Consider the following 24,932-nt stretch of genomic DNA (forward strand, 5'->3'; position numbering starts at 1 on the left):
TTGCTTAAATACTGTTCTGCAACCATAATAAAATTTTCTTCAGTTTATTCATAGGATGACTTATAGGTGTTATACATTAAAATATTTTACAACATTTTGACTCTAAATACTGTTGAATGCCAGTTAAGCAGCATACCAGGAATGCATATCATTTCTTACTGGCCAACATCATGTCCCTTGGGCACTGAAAGGAGAATATTCTGGGCACTGAAGTTAAATGAACTTCCTTTTTTTCTTTTTTTAAGGTGAGGCATCCTAAAGGAAATCAGTCCTGAATATTCACTGAAGGACCGATGCTGAAGCTGAAACTCCAGTACTTTGGACACATCATGAGAAGAACTGACTCATTGGAAAAGACCCTGATGCTGGGAAAAATTGAAGGCGGGAGGAGAAGGGGACAAAAGAGGATGAGATGGTTGGTTGGCATCACCGACTCAATAGATGTGAGTTTGAATAAACTCTGGTGATGGACAGGGAGGCTTGGCATGCTGTAGTCCATGGGGTCGCAAAGAGTCAGACACAACTAAGCGACTGAACTGAAGATGAGGCTTTACTGGGGTCCTTTGAACTTCCTTTTCTTACTTTCCACCAGTTGTTTATAATCCTGTCATATTTTAGTTTGCATCATGTTTATACATGACTTAAGAGTTTTTTTCATTTTTCTTGGAGTTTCTAATTGCCTTTCTTCAGCTTAGAGTTTCTAATTGCCTTTCTTCAGCATTATGACACATAATGCTGCATCTTCATCATACTCTTCAGTTCCCCTGTTCTTAAATATAAAAACTATTGCATGGACTCACTCCTCCCCTCCTAGCTCCTTCCCAGAGAAATCCCATCTTCTCTATTCTGTAGTGGCTGCTCTTCAGTTGCCAACCTGGGACTTTATTTCACGGATTCTCTTAAGTGAATCCATTGTTTCCTGGATCTCATGCATTTCTTCTTGGTTTGTTTAATTTGCTATAGTATATATTCAAGTAACTCTCCAAGAAAACAGGAGATAAACTTTCTGAGTTTTTAAATGTCTTTATTCTAAACTCATATCTGATCTACAGCATGGCAGGATATAGAAATCTGAGTTCAAATCCATTTCCCCAGGGTTGGCAATAAGAATGTAATACCACCCCAATTCTTATTCCTATTAGGGTGACCTGGTTTTTCTCTCTGGAGGATTTCAATGGCTTTCTAAAATTTCAAGAGGACTTATATATGTCTTTTTAAAATTCATCGTGTTTGCCACTCAGAGGCTCCTTTCAACCAAAAGACTTATATTCTGAATATTCTGGTTCTGTGGGCAGTGACTGGAGGGAACGTGAGAGCTGGGTTGGAGGGCCATATTCTGTTTTTGATCACGTGATGGCCACAGAGGCACGATGTGTTTCCCCAAGAAAGTAAACAGGAATCTGAAGGAGTCCCACTGGGTTTCTGCTCTTTGGACCCATCCTATCACTCCTGTGTTTCTAATTCTCTCCATCTTGTATTATTATTATTTTTTTTAATTTATTTTTTTAATTGAAGGATAATTGCTTTATAGAATTTTGTAGTTTTGTGTCATACTGGAACAAGAATCAGCCATAGGTCCACCCAAGTCCCCTCCCTCCCGAACCTCCCTCCCATCTCCCTCCCCATCCCAACCTTCTAGATTGTCACAGAGCCCCTATTTGAGTTCCCTGAGGACATTCCCATCGGCTGTCTGTTTTACATATGGTATTGTAAATTTCCATGTTACTCTCTCCATACATCTCACCCTCTCCCTCCTCCCCTGCCCCTGTGTCCATAGGTCTAATCTCTATTTCTGTCTGTCTCTATTTCTGATCTATTTCTGACCTATATCTCTGATCTCTGTTTCTCCATTGTTGCCCTGAAAATAAATTCATCAGTACCATCTTTTTAGATTCCATAATATACATCAGTATATAATATTTATATTTCTCTTTCTGAATTAACTTCACTGTGTAATAGGCTCTAGGTTCATCCACCTCATTAGAATTGACTCAAATGTGTTCCTTCTTATGGCTGAGCAGTGTTCCATTGTATATGTGTACCACAGCTTTTTTATCCATTCATCTGTTGATGGACATCTAGGTTGAATCCATGTTCTAGCTATTGTAAATAGTGCTGCAGTGAACAACAGGATACATATGTCTTTTTCGGTTTTGACTTCCTCAGGGCATATGCCTAGGAGTGTGATTGCTGGGTCATATGGTGGTTTTATTCCTAGACATTTTAGGCTAATTACAATATTGTAGTGGTTTTTGCCATACATTGACATGTTATTCCTAGCTTTTAAAGGACTCTCCATACCATCTTCCACAGTGGCTGTGTCAGTTTACATTCCCACCAACAATGCAAGAGGATTCCCTTTTTTCCACATCTTCTCCAGCATTTATTGTAGACTTTTTGATGATGGCCCTTCTGACTAGTGTGAGGTGGTATCTCTTTGTGGTTTTGATTTGCATTTCTCTACTAATGAGTGATGTTGAGCATTTTTTCATGCCTGTGTTAGCCATCTGTATGTCTTTGGAGAAATGTCTTTTTCCCACTTTTTGATTGGGTTGTTTGTTTTTCTGGTATTGAGTTGTATGAGCTGCTTTTATATTTTGGAAATTAATTCTTTGTCACTTGCTTCATTTGCTATTATTTTCTCCCATTCTGAGGGTTGTGTTTTCACCTTGTTTGTAGTTTCCCTTGCACTGCAAAAGCTTTTAAGTTTAATTAGGCCCCACTTGTTTATTTTTGTTCTTATTTTCACTACTCTAGGAGGTGGGTCATAGAAGAGCTTGCTTTGATTTATGTCATCGAGTGTTTTGCCTGTGTTTTACTCCAAGAATTTTTATAGTTTCTGGTCTTACATTTAGGTCGTTAATCAGTTTTGAGTTTCTCTTTGTGTATGGCATTAGTTCAGTTCAGTACAGTTGCTCAGTTGTGTCTGACTCTTTGTGACCCCATGGACTGTAGCACGCCAGGCCTCCCTGTCCATCACCAACTCCCAGAGTTTACTCGAGCTCATGTCCATTGAGTTGGTGATGTCATCCAACCAACTCATCCTCTTTCATCCCCTTCTCCTCCTACCTTCAATCTTTCCCACCATCAGGATCTTTTCAAATGAGACAGTTCTTTGCATTAGGTGGCCAGAGTATTGGAGTTTCAGCTTCAGCATCAGTCCTTCTAATGAATATTCAGGACTGATTTCCTTTACGATGGACTGGTTGGATCTCCTTGCAGTCCTAGGGACTCTCAAGAGTCTTTTCCAACACCACAGTTCAAAAGCATCAATTCTTCAGCACTCAGCTTTCTTTATAGTCCAACTCTCACATCCATACACGACTACTGGAAAAACCATAGACTTGACTAGATGGACACTGTTGGCAAAGTAATGTCTCTGCTTTTTAATATGCTATCTAAGTTGGTCATAGCTTTTCTTCCAAGGGGCAAGCATCTTTTAATTTCATGGCTGCAGTCACCATCTGCTGTGATTTTGGAGCCCCCCGAAATAAAGTCTCTCACTGTTTCCCCATCTATTTCCCATGAAGTGATGGGACCAGATGCCACGATCTTTGTTTTTTGAATGTTGAGTTTTAAGCCAACTATTTCACTCTCCTCTTTCACTTTCATCAAGAGGCTCTTTAGTTCTTCTTCACTTTCTGCCATGAGGGTGGTATCATCTGCATATCTGAGGTTACTGATACTTCTTGTATTATTTATTTGATGATTCTGTATTACTTCTTTGATGATTTCCTTCTTTCCATTTCCCCCCTTCTTTCTCCCCTAGATTCTAGTTAGTGAGATGCTGAAATTCTTGCATCCAGTATCGTGCATTGAACCTGGACTGGCGACTTGTTTCATATATGATATTATACATGTTTCAATGCCATTCTCCCAAATCATCCCACCCTCTCCCTCTCCCACAGAGTCCAAAAGACTGTTCTATACATCACTGTCTCTTTTGCTGTCTCATATACAGGGTTATTGTTACCATCTTTCTAAATTCCATATATATGCATTAGTATACTGTATTGGTGTTTTTCTTTCTGTTTTATTCACTCTATTATAATAGTTGAATGGGTCCTTTATGTCGTCACTTCTGTCTGTCTCTCTCTCTAACGTGTGCATTTGTGTGCCCCAGAGACATCCTTAACTTTAGTTGCCAGGCCAAGAAATTCGCACAGCTCTTTCTTGTGTCAGCATCTAGTCTTGTCTTATATAATCTCTCTGAATATAGTAATTATTTTTTTAAAAAGACTTTTAAAGAATAGCTTTAGCCTTACAGAAAAGTTGAGAACATAGTGTAAAGTTCCCATATATCTGCACCCAGGTCTCTAATTATTAACATCTTACATTAGCATTTGTTATAACTAATAACCCAATATTGATACATTATTATTACTATTATTCAAGGCTATACTTAATTCACATTTCCTTAGTTGCTACCTAATGTCTTTTCTTCTATTCTAGCATCTCATATTACATTTAATTGTTGTGCCTCCTTAGGCTCCTTTTGGCTTAGGCAGTTTTTCAGACTTTCCTTGTTTCTGACGACCTTGATAGTTTTGACAAGTACTGGCCAGATACTATCTAGGATGTTCCTCTACTGAAATTTGTCTTAACATGCTCCAAGTGCAGTCGGGCTGCACTTTATATTTGGGAACCAGGTAAGCAGTCAAATGGTCAACTGCTCTGTACCCCAGCCTTCAGTGATTCCCCATTCCTAGTACTTCACATCAACTCTGCCAACTCTGAGTTCATCGCGTCCCTGGGAGATCCTAATGAGCAGAGTGAAAGAGTAGCTCACTTCTCCACTGCAGCTCACTTCTCCCAGAGCCCCTTGCTCTGGGCTGTGGTCTCCTTTGCTTGCTTCCACTTTCTATCTTCAAGAAATACTAGATCTCCTATACACTGATTTTTTTCCTCCTCTGTTCCTCTCTGACATTCCACTCACTTTCATTGGTTTATTCCCATTAACATATCAATATTTATCTTCAGAGGAGTCTGGAAAAGAATGAGAGGGGTAGCAGTCTGTCCTCTTTTATGAGCAGATGCCACATATCCACTTTTTATATAAAAATAAAACTTCTTATATTTAAGGGAAGGAAGTAAAAATGTCCACTAATTTTGTTGTTTGTTCATAATTCTCTTGGCATAGCTTAGTTTATATTCCTGTCAAAGCTTTTATTAAAGCTTCTGATAAAACTCAGTCAGGGTAGTCCCCACAGGAAAAGAATTCTCCCATATGAATCTTTCATGAAGCAACTAAATGAAGAGTTGTGGGTAAGGGAACAAACAAGGAAATGGGAGGTGCCAGGGATGAGCAACAGAAAGATACTGTTACAATCCCTAGGGCCAAAGGACCAGGGAGGAACAGACCAACAGGAGCCCAGCAAGCACCACAACTGTGGAGAAGGGGCCTTGCCGCATTAGCTGAATTATAGAGAAACATACAATTAGTATGCTGAAGCAAACAGTTGGGAAGACATGCTAACTTCTTTTTTCTCTGCGCCCCCCCCCCCCCCCCTCCCCCGCTCCTGGCAGTGAGATCCATTGGCCAGACCAACCTGAAGCTAGTCAGCAAACAGAGTGAAAAAGATGCAGATTATAGGAGACAGAGTGGGGCTGGGAATGGATGAGTGGGTGAGGGTGAGGGGTGGCTGAAGAATTTACAGAAAACATAAATAGGAATACATAACATTGGGTTTTATACATGACGGTCTCAATTAAATGTGAAAAACTTAACAATCTTCATTCCCATGAATACTTTTTAAAGGGGAACAAAAACATATCACAGAAGAGTTTAAGAATAATCAAAGCTATCATGCAGATTAAAATAAGCTCAAAACCCTGCACATAAAGTAAATTACATCCAAACTTCATTTTCTGAACGTGTAAAACTGTTCCAACAATTAGAATCTGTCATACAGTGCTAGAAGTTAGGGTAGTGGTTCCCCTACGGTGGCAGGAACTGGCAGGGAGCAGGAAGTGTTTGGGGATGCTGGTCACGTTTGGTTTCTTCATTTGCATGCTAGTTACACAGAAGTGCTCACATTGTGAAAATTAATTGATGTATCATGATTAGTGTGTTTTTATGTGTGTATATGTTGCAATTCAAAAATCTAACAGAAAAAAAAAATATGGTAGCCACAAATACAACTTAAAAAAAAAAAACTAAAGTATGTCCATGCATCTTTCTGCCCTTTTTCAGGCAACCTCACTAACAGTCAACAAGAATTTACTAGAACAACTCAAAAACTGATGTGCATTCAACAGAAATGAAAGGCAGGCCTCAGCTTCAAGGAATTTGTGAACTACTTAGGAAAATGTAATATTTAGATATGGAATACATTAACAAGCAATGTATCAAGCTATGAAGAATGCTGTAATAAAAACAGATTCAATATTGGCATGCAACTGATTCTCATCAGAAGGCCTGGATATAAATATTCCCCCACTGGGCTCTTTCTGTTGGAGATCTCTTTCTCTTTAACCTTAATGAAGGTCAGCTTGATTAGCTAGGCCAAATGCCTGATTTCAGGAGGTGCTTCTGTGATTGCTGTGGGTGGGCAAAGGGGGAGCCTAAGTAAGGCCTCTCTCTTCTGCTTCAGTGGGAGTAGCCCTGTTTCATCTGGGCTATAATATATATACTATTATCTGTTTTATACTATCTGTTTATACTATTATCTGTATCAATTTTTACTTAACAAAAGGATTTTGCTGCTAAAATAAGCTTGGAAACCACTCGTCTAGAAATCTAATCTCTAAATTAGTATATCTCAATTGACATATCTTATAGTTGAAAAAATTTTAAAAGCTTCTGAAACTCTAAAAATAAAACCCATTTTAAAAGGAAATGAAAATTACCTGAAGTAAAGGAATAAAATCATCCTGTTCTAGAGAGCTGCAGCTGGGCTTTGCAAGAAGACAGATAAACTTAGAGGCATCATCATGATGGTTACTCAGCAACCTAGAAAAGAAATGACTGCTTAGGAAGATTGGCTACTGTGAACAGTGACCACAACATCAATAGTTGGGAATTTCAGTCTGGTCTGAAGGCCATTTGGGTCAAGAATCAAGTGCTTTCTTTTCAATAATTAAAAAAAAGGAAAAAATTCCATGCTGCTGATTTTGTACAAGGGTCTTCTTAATAAAGGCTCAACAACAAGATGGTATATTATTTTTGTAGAATGCTTCTGAGACACCAAGTCAACTGAACTAATGCAGGTAAAAATACACATGAAGAATGTCCATTCAGGTTAGCTCAGGGTATCTGGAACCAGAACTCCAGAGCTGCCCACAAGGAGGGAACACATTTGACGGACCACCATGTACCGCGTAAGGCATGAACTTCTGTTTGTCCAGGTTTGCAGACATTCAGGACCAACCTGAGGGGGCTTTTGAAATGAGACTTTGAAGGACCAGGCTTAGGAAAAAATGAAGGCACTATTAAATCTTAAAGCTCTAAGAATTCCTCATATCCAGCTAATTGCTGGACATTTCCATTTGGACGCTATACTCAAATAGCAAAGTCAAAATAGTGAAAACCAAATTTAGAATCTTCTTCTCAAAGTCAGTTCTTTTCATGGATGTCCATTTTTGTCAATGGTGGTACCACTCCAAGTTATTTGGGCTTCAAAATTTGAAGTTATTTCTCTTCCTTATTCTCCACATCCAGTTAGTCTCCAAACTTTCTTGCTTTTCTTCTTTAATCATTTATTGAATGCTAATTGTGTGCCAGATACTGTGTCTGGCCTTGTGTATATTTGGAATACAAAGAAAATAAGACATGGTGTTGTGCCCTGTAAGGAGCTTACAGTCCAGTGAGAGAGATACACCAATAAGATCATATTCCTGGATAATCTTATTAGAGAAATAATAAATTCAGGGTGTCATGGAAGGACACATGATGGCCAGTTGAGATTCCCTGAAGAGTTGTGAAGTGGAAAAGGGGCTGCTGTGGATCAAGAGGGCTGTTATACAGAGTGAAGTAAGCCAGAAAGAAAAACACCAATATAGTATACTAACACATATATATGGAATTTAGAAAGATGGTAACAATAACCCTGTATACGAGACAGCAAAAGAGACAGTGATGTATAGAACAGTCTTTTGGACTCTGTGGGAGAGGGAGAGGGTGGGATGATTTGGGAGAATGGCATTGAAATACGTATAGTATCATATATGGAACGAGTCGCCAGTCCAGGTTCAATGCACGATACTGGATGCTTGGGGCTGGTGCACTGGGACGACCCAGAGGGATGGTATGGGGAGGGAGGAGGGAGGAGGGTTCAGGGTGGGGAACACATGTATACCTGTGGCGGATTCATTTCGATATATGGCAAAACCAATACAATATTGTAAAGTTAAAAAATAAAATAAAATTAAAAAAAAAAAGAGGGCTGCATGTACAAATGCCTGGTATGAGACTGCACAAATTATCTGGGCAACTGCAAGCACTGGAGGTGGGAAGGGAAGGGGACATGAGCATTAGGATCAGATCCTGGAGGCCCTTTCACATTCAGGTCCAGGTCAAGTCCAGGATAAGAAGCCTGGACTTCCGCCTATTCACAGAAAAATTTTAACTTGGACAGGGAACATGATCAGATGTGTTTTTCATAAATACCAGGCAGAAGTTTGTCTAAGGGCTTGAGCAATAATACTGGCAGCGTGAGACGAAGACAGAGGGGCAGATACAGTTGAAAATGAAAGGACATGATAGTTGACTGGTGTGGAGGGGTAAAAGTGGGGAAAGTCCATGATGACTTCCAGGTTTCTAGCCTGGACCACTAGTGCTTGGAATATAGGATGGGAACACATTTTAAACAACCATTTCTTCCTTCCTGTTTCCAGTTTACCATTAAGTCCAGGGTCTTTTTATTTCATGCGGAGACTTTCAGAAGGGAAGAAGGTCAAAACAGGTTTCAGCGTCCATCCAACCTCACATCACAGATAATTCATCATTCTGAAACATTCTTTGATTATATAATCCCCTTTTCAAAAAATGTTCAACAGTTTTTTACCATTTATATGAGGAAATCTAGATATCTAAGTTTGGCATTTAAGGCCCTCTTCAATTAGGCTAGAGCCAGTATGCCTATCTCACCACTTTGCTAAACTGAAATGTCCACTCTGGGCAGCCGGCCTGACCCACTCTGCTCTGAGTGTGCCGTGTGCATTCTTGCCTTAGTGCCATTTCTCATGCTGTTTATCTCTCCTAGAAAACCACCTCTCCCAATTTTGCTATCTGAATATAGGTTATTCTTTAAGGTCCAGCTAATAACTCACCTCTTTCAAAAAGCCTTCTCTGATAGCTAAATCCCTTACTGATCTTTGTACTATATTTAGTTTATGTGTATTACATATGCATTGTACCATGGATTTCCTTTTATTTCTCTGGCTCCTAAAGGGCAGGCAAAGTTATAGCTCTTTTTTTTTTTTTTTTTCCTTTAGCACTAGAAACAGTGACTTTCATACTGAAGATTCTTAAAAAATGTTTGTGATCTGACCAACAGATATCCACTTAACTGATTCCATCTGTGATTATTAAAGTCATAGAACACTCTTTAAAGTTATTTTCCTTATCATTCTTCAGCATGCTTAAGGCTCCCAAAGTTAAATAAATACACGTTTCAGAAAGAGATTAGTGAAACAGGTGCTGATGGGAACCATCTCTTATGATTTGAACATGAGTGGGATGATCACAACCAAAAGGCAGTGTGTTCTTTGGAAAACTGTTTTCACGAAGAAAGGATAGCAGCACTATGTACAAACTGCACAGATATACCAGATGAGAGATTCTGAGAGGGTGAAGTTAAGTCAGGTATGGCCTTTTGGTATTAGAAGCACGCAACAGAAAGAAAAGATGAATTATGATGTTCAGCCAGTGCTAGAGGCTGGTGAACTTCATTCGCCAGGAGAAAAAGAGATAATAAAAGTCACGAAAACTGGAGAAAGTAGGTAAACATAGCTATTCTAAACTATCTTCCAGAGCTCTTAAGACGAAATGTTGTTTTGTTAATGAACAAATGACACTTTGACATGAAAAGGTAAGAAGAAGTAAAGCATATAAAAGTTGGAGCAATATTACTGATTCTGAGATGAGTTTTCTCACAAAGTTGGTAATCTAGGAACTCAAAACGAAATGCTGTGGAGCAATCTCTTTCCCCTAAAAATGTCTTGACTGTAGCAGAAACAGTTGTCAAAGAATAGAGAGGAAATGGGCAGCAGAACAGGGAAGGGAGGGGGATCAGAGGCAGGGGAACAAAAGCCTGGTGAGGAGTTCACGCTCAAAACACTTAGAAGAGGGCTCAGAAACCTCCACCCCATGAGCACTGGGACAGGAGGAAAATTATTTACTGTTATGCTGTGACTTTTGTATTTGACTTTCCCCACAAGATTATATAGAGCCTATTACTGGGGTTAAGTCAGCATGTGTATGTATATGCTAATATGTTTTAATTCTGTTATTTTTTTTGTACTTGAAAGTCTTAATATGCTAAAGTTGGACCCAGGTCACTAAGCAAAGGGTACAATTTGTAAAAAATTATAAAAATAAACAAATGTCAAGGTAAGTGTGGTAATTCAAACCATCATGCTTAGTTGCTTAGTCTCCCAAAATAGCCCTACTTGGTGCTCCTTTAAAGCACCCTGGTTTTTAAAAAGCATTTTGAGTGCGCAAGAGAGGAGCTGCCACTAGAGGGCGCTCCAGTCATTATAGTATCTGGCCAGAAAATAGAAAAAAAGACCTTACACTTATCTATTCATAGGATTTTTTTTTTTTTTTTAATGAAAAAAAGACAGGGACAGTTGCTCATGCTATATATTTCATAAGCAGTTTCCTGCAGTAATGGAAAATGAGGACTTGTGCTTCATGTCCTTTTTCCCCCTTTTGACTTTGCAGAAATCTCTTTTCCTTGGAGATAAAGTGAAAATGGGAGAAGGCAATGGCACCCCACTTCAGTACTCTTGCCTGGAAAATCCCATGGACGGAGGAACCTGGTGGGCTGCAGTCCATGGGGTCGCTAAGAATCGGACACGACTGAGCAACTTCACTTTCACTTTTCACTTTTATGCATTGGAGAAGGAAATGGCAACCCACTCCAGTGTTCTTGCCTGGAGAATCCCAGGGACGGGAAGCCTGGTGGGCTGCTGTCTATGGGGTTGCACAGAGTCGGACACGACTGAAGTGACTTAGCAGCAAAGTGAAAATGATTCATCTCAATAAAGAAATACAGCTGTTGTGGATGCTGCTGCTCTATCCACCAACATAAATGTCCACTCTATCTCAGTGACACAGTCTTAGGACCAAAAAAACCTGGCTGTTACTATCCTTAACATTATAAAGTTAATTGTATGTAAACAAGTTGATTACTAGTTTTCTTCTGCCACAGTCAGCTTCAGGCTCACAAACACAGGGTCCTCGCATAGTGAAAATAACTTAGAATGCATAGTGAAAATAACAGAATGCAAGCCCTTCTCTCTGGCTCTAATCATTTATAGAATGAGCTACTTCCTTTTATTTATTTATTTTTGAATCTCCCAGGTTGTTCAAACTTTTATCTGAAACAATCACAACTCACTCTTGCTGCTTTCCCAGATTGTTAGAGGGGTTTTGCCAACAATGCTGAATTCAGGGGCTGAAGATACCCTGGCAAGAGCTGTGTAACATCCCTGTTCTCTCTACCCTTTGTTCACACTCTACCTGAGGCCTTTTTTAGGGCCTGGCACCTACCCAGCGGAGAGAAGGTAGCTGAAAGCCAGAACATTACATATTTCAAGTTCTTCAATTCTGCTACTGTTATATGCTGATTTAAAATAACAACAATAGTAACTAATAATAGACAAGCAGACCACCCTGCTGAAGTCCTGGCTTTACTGGTGGGGAAAGGGGAGGGAATCCTAGGCCTTTGGCTCTATTTTCTTCCCTCTGGTTTTAGGTGCCACAATAGCCAGAATGGCAAATACCATATATATATATATTTTTAAACTGGCTTACTCCTGCCTAATTAGTGCTTTTTTTTGCTAATTCTGGACTCCAAGAAATTATTCTACTTTTATTATTGCTTAACCATACACTGGAAAAAACCCCATTTTTTAGACTTCTATCCAGCTGTGTCCTATTTGCAGTAGGAGAGAGGGAATGGTGACCATGGCCCTGACTTCTGGAGGGTCATTCCACTAGTGTATAAGGAGTGATTCTCCCATGGCCACTGCAGTCCTTGGGATCTGAACAACTTAGAACTATTCCCTGTAACAGAATGATCAAAATTCACCTGGAAAGCATGAAGCACTTCTAACTTTTGGCTTTGGTGTGAACTGGCAGTCTTATTTCTCCTGATCACTTTGTTGTTGTGCAGTCACTTAGTCATATCCGACTCTTTGCGGCTCCATGGACTGCAACATGCCAGGTTTCCCTGTCCTTCACCATCTCCCAGAGCTTGCTCAAACTCATGTCCATCGAGTTAGTGATGCCATCTATCTCATCCTCTGTCGTCCCCTTCTCCTCCTACCTTCAGTCTTTCCCAGCATCAGGGTCTTTTCCAGTGAGTTGGTTCTTTGCATGACGTGGCCAAAGTATTGGAGTTTCAGCTTCAGCATCAGTCCTTCCAATGAATATTCAGGATTGATTTCCTTTAGGACTGACTGGTTTGATCTCCTTGCAGTCCAAGGGACTCTCAAGAGTCTTCTCCAACACCACAATTCAAAAGCATCAATTCTTTGGCACTCAGCTTTCTTTATGGTCCAACTCTCACATCCATACAACTATTGGAAACATCACAGTTTTGACTAGAGGGACCTTTGTTGGCAAAGTAATGTCTCTGCTTTTTAATATGCTCTCTAGGTTTGTCATAGCTTTTCTTCCAAGCAGCGAGCGTCTTTTAATTTCATGGCTGTAGTCACCATCTGCAGTGATTTTGGAGTCCAAGAAAATAGTCTGTCACTGTTTCCATTGTTTCCCTATCTATTTGCCATGAAGCGATGGGACTGGATGCCATGATTTTTGTTTTTTGAATGATAGTTTTAAGCCAGCTTTTCCACTCTCCTCTTTCACTTTCATCAAGAGGGTCTTGAGTTCCTCTTCACTTTTTGTCATAAGGGTGGTGTAATCTACATATCTGTGCTATTGATGTTTCTCCCAAATCTTAATTTAAGCTTGTGCTTCATCCAACCCGGCATTTCCCATGATGTACTCTGCATAGAAGTTAAATAAGCAGGGTGACAATATACAGCCTTGACATATTCCTTTCTCAGTTTGGAACCAGTCTGTTGTTCCATGTCAGGTTCTAACTGCTGCTTCTTGACCTGCATACAGATTTCTCAAGAGGCAGGTAAGGGTCTGGTATTCCTATCTCTTTAAGAATTTTTCCGCAGTTGGTTGTGATCCACACAGTCAAAGGCTTTAGTATAGTCAATGAAGCAGACGTTTTTCTGGAATTCTCTAGCTTTTTCTATAATCCAACAGATGTTGGCAATTTTATCTCTGGTTCCTCTGTCTAAATCCAGCTTGAACATCTGCAAGTTCACAGTTCACGTACTGTTGAAGCCTAGCTTGGAATATTTTGAGCATTACTTTGCTAGCGTGTGAAATGAGTCCAATTGTGTGGTAGTTTGAACATTCTTTGGCATTGCCTTTCTTTGGGATTGGAATGAAAACTGACCTTTTCCAGTCCTGTGGCCACTGCTGAGTTTTCCAAATTTGCTGGCATACTGAGTGCATCACTTTAACAGCATCATCTTTTATGATTTGAAATAGCTCAGCTGGAATTTCAACACCTCCAACTAGTTTTGTTTGTAGTGATGCTTCCTAAGGCCCACTTGACCTCACACTCCAGTATGTCTGGCTCTAGGTGAGTGATCACACCATCGTGGTTATCTGGGTCATGAAGATCTTTTCTGTGTAGTTCTTCTGCTACCTCTTCTTAATATCTTCTGTTTCTGTTAGGTCTATACTGCTTTTGTCCTTTATTGTGCCCATCCTTGCATGAAATGTTCCTGGTATCTCTAACTTTCTTAAAGAGATCTCTAGTCTTTCCCATTCCTGATCACTTTAGTTCTATTGTAACGCAAGAAGAACTTGGTGAACTCAACTTGTGGCTAGATTTTTCAAAATAGCATTTTACTAGTAAGGGCTTTGAGGTGGCAGGAAAGAATTAGAAGAATCTGTAAGCTGAGTTTTGCTGCTATTATATGCTGATTTTAAATAACAATGATGATAGTAATGGCAGGTGAACAGCATTTCCCAGTAGTTCATCAGGAAGGGCATCCAGCCCAGAAAGTGAGAGCAACATACTTAGAGAAGGCTGATCGCTTAAAAGAGGTAGAAGGGGCAAGCTATAACATTCCCTTAAATTGTACATAAATATATCAAGAAATAATTTCTAAAGAAAGAAGGCAGAAAAAAGAAAAGAGAGAAGCAAGTTGGATTTAAATTCAAGAGAACTTGTCAGGATATTAAAATCCAGGAGTATCTTTATAAATATACTAACCCTTTGTTCCTTAACTGGAGCTTTCAGAAAGTAATGACTAAAATCTATTAGAATTCAGTTATTTTTTAAAAGAAAGATCTTTATTTATTTTCGGCCATGCAGCATGTGGGAATCCTAACTCTCGACCAGGGATGGAACCAGAGCCCCCTGGGTTAGAAGCACAGAGTCTTAACCACTGGACCACCAGGGAAGTCCCAGAATTCAGTTATTTTTAATAAATCAACTGGATACAATTCTAAATTGGATCAGATGAGAATGAAAGCATGTGACATGTATGATTTGCTCCCCTTAAAGGAACATTTATGTCACTGCTACAAGAGTCAAATCCTAAGACTCAAATTGTTAACAAGTGAAACTAAGAAACTATCAAATAGTTATTAAACAAGTAGTTTTAGAGATCTGTTTTAACGATCAGAGACATGTAAGATAAAGGCTTAGGGCAAGAATTTGTTTGTGGGCATAAAAAGTTGTGAATCATTGAATTTTACTTGCTGAAACAAAGGGTAAGGGGGAAATGAATGAATGAGTAAAATTAGCGTCCTTTATAAAGCATGTCACGAGGACCAGATAATTCCTTGCCCAGCCCGAGTAGCTGCTCTCTTACTTACTTTCTCCATATGGCGATGAATGACTGTGCTGACACAAATCCTGTCCTCTCTCCCCCTGCAGCCCTGAACATGGGGGCTTTCCAATAAAGAGGACAGCCGCAGGCCTGCAAACAAAAAACAAATGCAGTGTGAGCCAAGGGGCAGTGAAGAGACGGCATGGCCAAAGAAAGGGCCTTTGTGGCTTTTACCCTTCAGGCCACAGTGGACAGAAGGGGACCTGGGGGAGCAAAACTGGTATGGAGCAGATACATCAGCTGGGGTAGATTCAGCGAGACAGGGGGAAAACAATACAAGAGGATGACATGTGTCAAGAAGAAGATGAATATCCATCTGCCTTTTCTTAAAGTACATTTATAGTGATGTTTCTTTCCCGTAAATTTTATAGTTAAAGCAACCAGTCTCCCTCCCTTCCTACCACTCTTACATCACATATTTTCTACTTTTAGAAAGAAAAATAAGTGACTGAATGTCATGGTTGTGTAAATGGCCTCCCTTCCTATGGGAGAAAAATACAGCCACCTTTACTGCCCAGTCACTTGGTATCAATACACACTCTCTCTCCTTTTCTCCTTTGCTTACTGTGTTATTAGGCCCCAGGTTCAAGGAGAAATAGAAAAGCCTGGATGTTTTAGAAAACAGCTATAAATCTATTTAAATGGTTACAATTCAGGTGAAAGATGGGAGGCAAAAATTAAAATGCTATCATTTATTTATATATCAGAACATATCACCAATGACAACATATTATAACAGCCTTAGAAAGAACTAAAATACAACATCCTAAAAGGTAATGATTTTCTTCTCAATAAAAAACCTTTTTCTTCCAATTAAGAAAAATGTACACCCGTGGTGGATTCATGTCAAGGTATGGCAAAACCAATACAATATTGTAAAGTAATTAGCCTCCAATTAAAATAAATGAATTTATATTAAAAATAATAATAATAAAAAAGAAAAATTATTCTTATCCTTTTATAAGAAATAATTCATACCAAATTTACCTGCTTTTTTTCCTAGAGGGAAAATTCTTCCAAGTATTAATATCTAAATATTAGCAGAAAAATAATCTCCACATGTTCCCAATTTTGTATACACACATAAAACATATTCCCAAATCTGAAGCTCTTCAAAGAGTCACATCTTATTACTGGATAAAGATATTCTTAATAGATACAGGACTGTTGAGTCTTATTCTACAAAGGGAAGCTTCTCCTCTGGTAGATGACTAGATGTGAATCCATATTAGGCTGAGGTGAAGCTGCTCCTGATGTGGGGCCTCTGTGCATAGGGGATCCTACAGAAGCCTGAACAGTACTTCATCTGAGATTAGTTATGCTGAGAGAATGCCCAGGACTGCTGGGTTCATGTCAGAGATGAGGACATGGATGATGAGACTCAAGCCAAGGGCGGTAAGTAAGTACAGAGCAGAAATAAGAGATTGCTTCTGCCAGGGCCACCCAATCACATTCTGCAATCAGGGTGGAATTTAAAATTTCTTAAGTCCAGAGGTCAAATACCTCCACTGAGGTCAAGAATGAGGGAAAGGTGTTGCTTAGCAACCAAATGGATTTTGTTTATTGTGTAAATTATGATTGCCAAGGTACAAAGATCACAATTAATATACTTTGGGTGGTTACTGTCAAATCCACTTTCCCCAATCCCAAGTCTCCCTTTCATGAGGAATGGTAGTATGCCAAGAAAATGCTCTTATATGTGATAGGCTATTGGCAACTGCCTGGAAAATTAAAAGAACAGCCTGTATTATGGAGGTGGTGGTGCAGAGCCACAAAAAGAGAGAGAAAATACAGAGAGAGACTGGGTGGGACTGGCTTGCCAAAGTACTTGAAGCTCCCAACATTACAGTCACTACAGATTTTTCAGAATTGGAAGGGATCAGGAATCATCTAGCTCATCCTTGGGAAGTGGTCACCAGCTCAGCTGAAACACGTTCAGGGCCTGTGCACTTACCATCCTGTGGGACTACGTCCACTATTAAACCACTTTCATTTCCTTGGATTATGATTTTTATTCAGAAGACTTTGTTAAAATGTACATGTCAGCTCATAAAGAGTAGCAAATCACTGGGATTAACATTTACAAATTTATTATGGAGAACAGTGTGGAGATTCCTTAAAAAACTGGAAATAGAACTGCCATACGACCCAGCAATCCCACTGCTGGGCATACACACTGAGGAAACCAGAATTGAAAGAGACATGTGTACCCCAATGTTCATCGCAGCACTGTTTATAATAGCCAGGACATGGAAGCAACCTAGATGTCCATCAGCAGATGAATGGATAAGAAAGCTATGGTACATATACACAAAGGAGCATTACTCAGCCATTAAAAAGAATGCATTTGAATCAGTTCTAATGAGGTGGATGAAACTGGAGCCTATTATACAGAGTGAAGTAAGCCAGAAAGAAAAACACCGATACAGTATACTAACACATATTTATGGAATCTAGAAAGATGGTAACGATAACCCTGTATGTGAGACAGCAAAAGAGTATAGAACAGTTGTACAGAACAGTCTTTTGGACTCTGTGGGAGAGGGCGAGGGTGGGATGATTTGGGAGAATGGCATTGAAACATGTATATTATCATATGAGAAACGAATCGCCAGTCCAGGTTGATGCATGATACAGGGTGCTCAGGGCTGATGCACTGGGATGACCCAGAGAGATGCTATGGGGAAGGAGGTGGGAGGGGGGTTCAGGATGGGGAACGCATGTACACCCGTGGTGGATTCATGTCAATGTATGGCAAAACAAATACAATATTGTAAAGTAATTAGCCTCCAATTAAAATAAAGTTATATAAAAAAACACAAAAAGCAAATTTATTATGATCCAAAGGCAGAAACCTAAGCGATATGGTACTGAGTAGATACATTTTGAAGTGGGTGTAAAAGGACTGACCTATTTTTCTTGTAGTGGGACACCCCGAGTAGTCAAGGGTTGAGCAGCATGAAGGTATCAAGCCCTTGGAGAAAATACTAAATGCAAAAACAAGAAGGGCAGTGGATGGCAAGGGCTGCAGATAGTATACTTTGACTGTCTTTTAAAAATGTAGGTATTTCTCTGGTGGTCCAGTGGTTATGAATCCATCTTCCAATGTAGGGGACTTGGGTTTGACCCCTGCTGGGAAAATAAGATCTCACATGACGTGGGGCAACTAAGCCCATGCACCACAACGAAAGAAGCCCCCATGTGTGACAACTAGAGAAAGCCTGCATGCCCCAAGACCCTGCACAGCCAAAATAAAATAAGTTAATAAAAAAAAATTCCTCTGAAATCAGAGAAAATAAGTATACTTTCCTGCTATTTAAAAAATAAATGTATGACTGGCCTGCATCTTCTTAAAAACAGAATTAACGATAAAAGGAGCAAGGAGATCAATACAAACCTAAAAAAAGTAAATACTACTAATCTGAGGGCAACAGAATAGAGACTTTTATAACAAAGGAAAGAACAAGCTCATGCCAAGGCTCTTCACAAAGGAAAAGACAGGATGACAAGTGAGGAGGTACAGGACATGCTGAAAATGGGTTTAGGAAACAGGTTTAGAGAAGGCAAGTGTCAGTGTTGCTGGAGCCAAGAAAACTTGATTAACACCTATAATTTCATCTAAAAATGACCCAACAACATAAAGAACTAAATGCAAGTTGTCTAATGATATGTAGGAAGAGATGCTTGCCCAATAGTTGTAAGGTTCTTTAACATTTTAAAATGTCTCATGCTTGTTATTTTACTCAGTCCTGACATGACCCCATACAGGAGAGGGCAGGCATTTTTATTTCATTCTGCAGACAAAGAAATAAAGGTACCAAGAAGCTACTTGTAGGCCACAGGCAAGAGGGCTAAGCTGGTGCCATGTCAGCTAGTGAGAAGAGCTGGAGCACTCTGTACAGTTCAGAAGATAGCTTCATTCTTCTCCCTCAGATTCTCCCTCTGCTCCCTCAAGCCTGTCAGAGGCTAAAACTCAGTGGTGCCAAATACTTTCCTTGCTGTTGCTCAGTTTCTGTTCCTATGCTGCTTTTGTCCCTCTTAGATCATTCTCTATTCGTTTCTTCTCCGTCAGTTCATAAAGCTGTGGAAAAAAATACAAACTACACACTAAGAATTTAATCAGAAATGGAGATCAGTCTCTCCAAGGAGCTAGGACAGTCTGCAGAACAAAGAGTGGTGGAAAGGCTGGTGTAGTGAGTCCTAACAGACTGGCCATAGCTGAGAACAAGTTGGATTACATGGAACTAGCGAACTGGAAGACATGATTAAATAAATTTTTTAAAATAGATGATTTAAGAATAAAGAGATAAAATCCAATAAAATGAGCTAATATAGTGCTTGTGAGGCCATCATACACACACCCTCATCTTCCATGCAATGCCAGTCCACTTTGCTACCTAAACTGACAATTAAGGTCTGAGGGCAATGAACACAAACGCTTGGCACTCCTGAATGGAATTTAGAACTATAGTCAAGCACAACTCAAGTTAATCAGATATATATGTCTATACTGGCTATTGTGCCACATGATAATTTGGTATAAACAGTAAATTATTATGTAAATGACTGTTACTATGGCTAAACAAGTTTTCTATCTTTTTTTATAATTAAAAAATTTAGAGGGTGGGATGATTTGGGAGAATGGCATTGAAACATGTATAATATCATATATGAAATGAGTTGCCAGTCCAGGTTCGATGCACGATACTGGATGCTTGGGGCTGGTGCACTGGGATGACCCAGAGGGATGGAATGGGGAGGAAGGAGGGAGGAGGGTTCGGGATGGGGAACACATGTATACCTGTGGCGGATTCATTTTGATATATGGCAAAACCAATACAATATTGTAAAGTTAAAAAATAAAATAAAAAAAAAAAAAAATTATTTTTGGCTGTGCTGGGTCTTCGTTGCTGCGAGCAGGGGCCACTCTCTAGTTGCGGTGCACAGGCTTCTCATTGTGGTAGGCTCCCCTGTTGTAAGCATGGGCTATAGGGCATGCGGTTTCAATAGCTGTGTCTCTCAGGCTCTTGAGCAAAGGCTAAATAGTTTTGGCACACAGGCTTAGTTGCTCTGCAGCATGCGGGACCTTCCCGGATCAGGGATAGAACCTGTGTATTGGCAGGCGGATTCTTTACCCCTGAGCCACCAGGGAAGCCCCAGTTTTCTCTTTTTAAACTTCTCTATGTTGTCAGCTGTAACACTGGCAGTTTTTCCTGATGCCACCTACAGATAGATCCCCACTGTCTGTGAACAGGAAAGTCCTCCCTCTGACTCCCCAGCACCAACCCCTTCCCTGACCTGACTACACTCTCTCCTACACTCCCCGTGACCACCTGGAGTCCTCAGGCTCCCTGCTGTCCTCTCACTGTGCGTTCACTCTGGAGTGCTGGTGGGCCGCTGAGCCACAGGCAGGGAGGGCTCCCACGAGCCAGGTGGGAGCGCCAGAGCAGGAGGGTGGAGGCAGCATGCAGGAAAGCTCCTCAGGCAGGGGCTGGGAATATTCAAGAGGAGGAAGGTTGGCCTGAGACCTTCAAGACAGAGCAGGCTGCAGGTCTCTGACAGTGAGGCACTGATTCCTTGGATTGGCTCTCCAGATATGGGGAGCCCAGCAGAGCACTAGGGAACTACCACAGTGCTCAATCTGCAGTTTCTCCTGCTTGTTTGCTCAAACTTGTTCAAGAAGCCTCCTGTCTCTCTTACGCAAACCATTGCCATGTTAGACACACCCTGTTTGGCATTTATGTGATTAACATGTTATCTTCAAATGCAGATTTAATTCATCTCTGCTAAATTCTCTCTCTTGGATTTAGGTTCAACATTCCAGCCCATTCAGATAATTTACCACCTTGATTCATAATAAAATAGTCATCTCTCAAAGCATGGGGTAAAAAATTGCAAATGCCCTGAAGAGCATATAATTTATTTGAGTGGATACTGCTTAGTAGAAGTGGCTGATTTTATATTAGCCCACTTCAGGGGAGATAAGGTAAAAACAGCATGATGCAGGAGTCAGAGGACATGTCTCTTGACATGTACAAACTGTGACCTCAGGTACATACTTCAGGGATATCAGTTTCCTCATGTTGCCATAGAGTGGAAATAGGTGAGATCTTCTTTCTAGAATGAAAGAGTTAGTTTTTCACTAGAAACACCTAAGGTGTCAACAAGAAAGCAAGACTGGGGGATGATGAAAAAAGGAGTAAAAAAATAAAGAATTTTCATTTTCTTGAAAATCACTCTACTTACACATTAACAGCAGTAACAAATGTTCTGGGGTTAGAAGTAGGAAAGCAGAAGGGGCATGACAGGGCAGAGCCTTAGAGACTGGTGATGTGGGAGTGGAGAGTAGAAGTCCATTTTGGAGGGGAGAAGCATGAAAGCCCAGATGCACAGGCAGGCGCAGGTGATCGGGCAGATACAAGGAATAGTAGTTTGGATTTTATCCACAAAAGTGGTAGTTTTCAAACTTTTAAATATGCTTCCTGAAGACAGAGATAGTGTTCCGAGTAGAAGGGTGCATGGGGCCTTGGGAACTCCCTCTTGGTGTCTCCTTGCCCACATGAAGCCCTTACCCTGCTAACCCCTCTGTCTCTTGAAGCACAGCTGGAGACCACTGCTAAATCCTGAGGTTGGATCTGACTCTTCAGAATAGTGTATGTGCATGACCAAAACAGAACCCAAACGAAACAAAGCATCCTATAGTTCAGGGGTCCCCAAACCCTGGTACTGGTCCTTAGCCTGTTAGGAACTGGGCTGCACAGCAGGTGGTGAGCAGCAGGCAGGCAAAATTTCATCTGCGGCTCCCCACCACTTGTGTTACTGCCTAAACCATCCCTCCCTCACCCCCTTGTTCCACGGAAAAATTGTCTTCTGTATGAAACCAGTCCCTGGTGCCAAACAGGTTGGGGACTGCTGCTATAGATGGCAGGAATCCTTGCATTTTGCTGAGCTGGGGAATGACATGATCAAATATAAACTGGTGGTTATGCTCAGTATTAACTGTTCTAGGAGGAGGCTGGAAGTGCAGAATCCAGTTACCGAAGGTGCTACAGTAGTCCAAGGGTTAGGGACTAAGAGCTTAAATTAGAAGCAGCTGGATGTATTGAAAAGTATCAAAGACTTGCAATAACAAATCCATCTATTTCTGAGAAGAATCCCAGCATTGAGTTCGCCTAATAGTTCCTTGTCTGGCTTCAGGGCAAGGAATTATGATCAACGAATGAGAATAAAAAAAGAGATTTGTATTCAACAAGGGGATTTTTTCTAACAAGTAAAGCTATTTAATGATGGAACAGGCTGCTTGGCAACGGAGTGAGTCTCCTGTCACTGAAGGCACTCAAACAGGAAATTTATGTTTTGGTGATGCCATGAATGAAATTCCTATATTAAATGGGAGGTTGGACTGGGAGACCACTAGGGTTTTTTTCAAATTGTACCATAGCTAATATATCAGTATCAAATATATTTTTTTCAATGTGGAAAAAAAACCCTCCTATGCATGCTTCAAAATAGAGCAAGGAGGCAGTAAAGAGAGGGAGATTGGGATAGCTAGAGGAAGGGAGATTATACATCATTTAGTAGTTACATTACCTTTGCAATTTTTCCCATTTCATAAACGTCTGCTTTCTGATCTTCAATATCCATGAAAGCAGCTTCAATTCTGCTTAGAGTTTGTTCATGATTACTGCAGGCATCAGGGAGTCCTTCAGGAAAGTAGAACCGTGGAATGTTGATGGATAATGTCGCACTCACAACATTATTCACGTGAGGAACAGGGGAGGGAGGTCGGGGGCTACTTGGAAAGGGGGCTGGAGGTGGAAGTGGTGTTCCAGGTTTCTTTTCTGGTTTATTTTGAATCTGTAAGGAAAATATGAGACACAAAAATTCTAAACAGTATGTATTACTAGAAAATCCTCACCAGTAATAGGAAGTTAAATAGAAGCAGTATAGATGAAGAGCTCACTATACTCAAGGGGGCAGGCATGCTCTGAGGGAATGCTTTTCTACACTGAATCAATCAATATATTACTTATCTGCCAATACCTGAATTTACAAAGATCTGTGCTTAAAAAGTCCTACAGTATGTTTTCCGTGAGGATGTGGAAGAGTGATGTCAGCTGACATATTAAAGGATCTCCAGGTGAATTCTCAGTCTGTTGGACCTGGATTAGTAAATTCTTCTTGGAGACTGTTTTTGGTCTTTCTGTACATTTTCACCTGTCCTTCAACAGGCAGATAGAATGAGTTCCCTTTAAATATGTAGATCTAAAATATATTGTGTGTGGGGGTCCTTCTACCTTCTTCCTTGGTTTGGCTGTATCTAGGTATAATCATTGCAAGTGTCTGAGCAAAGAAAGTCTTTGTTAAGAAAATTAAAGCATTTTAGTTTTAGAATATCTTCTCCCAGGCTCATTTACTTTCAACCAGGGGCATGCCATTTTTTCTGAGATGCACATTTCTCTCATTCCTGGTAGACCCCAACAGGCAAAGATCATGGTCATTAACTTCACCATGGCCAAACCCTCTTTACAGTTTATTAATTCATTAATAGTTTATATTATCCCTTTTCCCAAAAAGGACCTGATGTGGTAAACCATAAAGAGACACAGAAAGGACAGTATAAAAAAAGTGGGGGGCATTGGGGAGAGTAAGATTATCCATGATTTAGGGAAAGGGGTGGGGAGATACATTACTATTCAGGTAAAAGTTTAGTTTACCAATGAAGACTAAATTTAGTTCTGAGATTCCTAGCAGAAAAAGCAAAAAAGATTTCATGAAGATTTTCAGAGATTAATTTCTATTCTTAATTTTGAGCAAATTATCTATCAGAGCTCATGAGCATGGTACTATTAGATGCTACATAAAGTATGAAAAATGGATATGACTGTTGACTAGCTAAATTTATTTTAAATTCCCTGTGAACTCAAAATATTACTCCACTGTTCATCTTTCTTAAACTATGTCCTAATGCCATTCCTAAGGTCTGAACAATGGTTTATCAGTACGAAGCAGATCTGAATGTCATATTCCCTTCTGACATGTGGACTTATAATATGATTTTTAAATTCAGGGTAAAATTTTTAGCTACCTTTGAAAAGCATGAGTATTACAGGAAGATAGGCTTCATTCACATAAATATGTGATAAATATGATTTAATCTCCTACTTTTGTTAAACATGGCCCATTTTTCATGTTAATATCTGACATTAACACAGAGTAGAGTCTGCTCATATATTAACACTATTAAGGATGTGAAGGTCGGTTGTCACACCAAGCCTTTACTGCAGTACAAGGATATTACCAATATAAAGCAATAGTCAAGGAAGAAGTGGCAGAGGGAAGTGATGCCAATGAAATACAAAAAACTTAACAAAAAACAGTGATGGGTTACTAGCTCTGTGACCTCAGGACAGTTACTTAACCTTTCAGAATTTCAGTAATAAAATAGATTATAACCCCTTCTTCTTGGAAGGTTGTTGTGAGGATTAAAGGAAATTACAGGATGTAACACAGGGAAATGGCTCAAAGATGCCAAAGGATAGGGTTCTCAAAAGATTAAACATAACATGGCATGGTCTTTCAGCTTCAATAACAAATAAAATAATAATTTACACTTGTAAGGCAATTTAAAGTTTACACAGTACTTTCAAGTCGACAAACTGATAATCTATTCTAAGTAATATTTCTCTCTGCCTTGGTGCTAAACCTGCAACTATTATTACACAGTCCTATGAGTCAATAACAGAAGAAACCATTCTTAAATTTCTAAAATAAGGCATATAATTCTTCAGCAGCTTTACTTAGGTCATTTGTATTAATTGTCATTTCCTTTCTATTAT

The 24,932-nt window shown here is 39.9% G+C and overlaps 1 protein-coding gene across 6 annotated transcripts in view; it reads right to left on the bottom strand.

Moving 5' to 3' along the window:
* PPP2R3A (protein phosphatase 2 regulatory subunit B''alpha) overlaps nucleotides 1-24,932 on the bottom strand; it is a 223,965-nt gene that overhangs the window by 118,450 nt on the left and 80,583 nt on the right. For all 6 annotated transcript variants that reach the window (XM_025291381.3, XM_025291375.3, XM_025291369.3 and 3 more), the window contains 3 exons: nucleotides 22,684-22,950; nucleotides 15,080-15,183; nucleotides 6,850-6,952 (listed from right to left, as the gene is read on the bottom strand). In XM_025291381.3, coding sequence (XP_025147166.2) covers nucleotides 6,850-6,952; nucleotides 15,080-15,183; nucleotides 22,684-22,950 — 474 coding nt within the window. The remainder of the gene's footprint in view (nucleotides 1-6,849; nucleotides 6,953-15,079; nucleotides 15,184-22,683; nucleotides 22,951-24,932) is intronic.

This window comes from Bubalus bubalis, chromosome 1 (genome assembly GCF_019923935.1).
Source record: "Bubalus bubalis isolate 160015118507 breed Murrah chromosome 1, NDDB_SH_1, whole genome shotgun sequence".
Taxonomy (NCBI): Eukaryota; Metazoa; Chordata; class Mammalia; order Artiodactyla; family Bovidae; genus Bubalus; species Bubalus bubalis.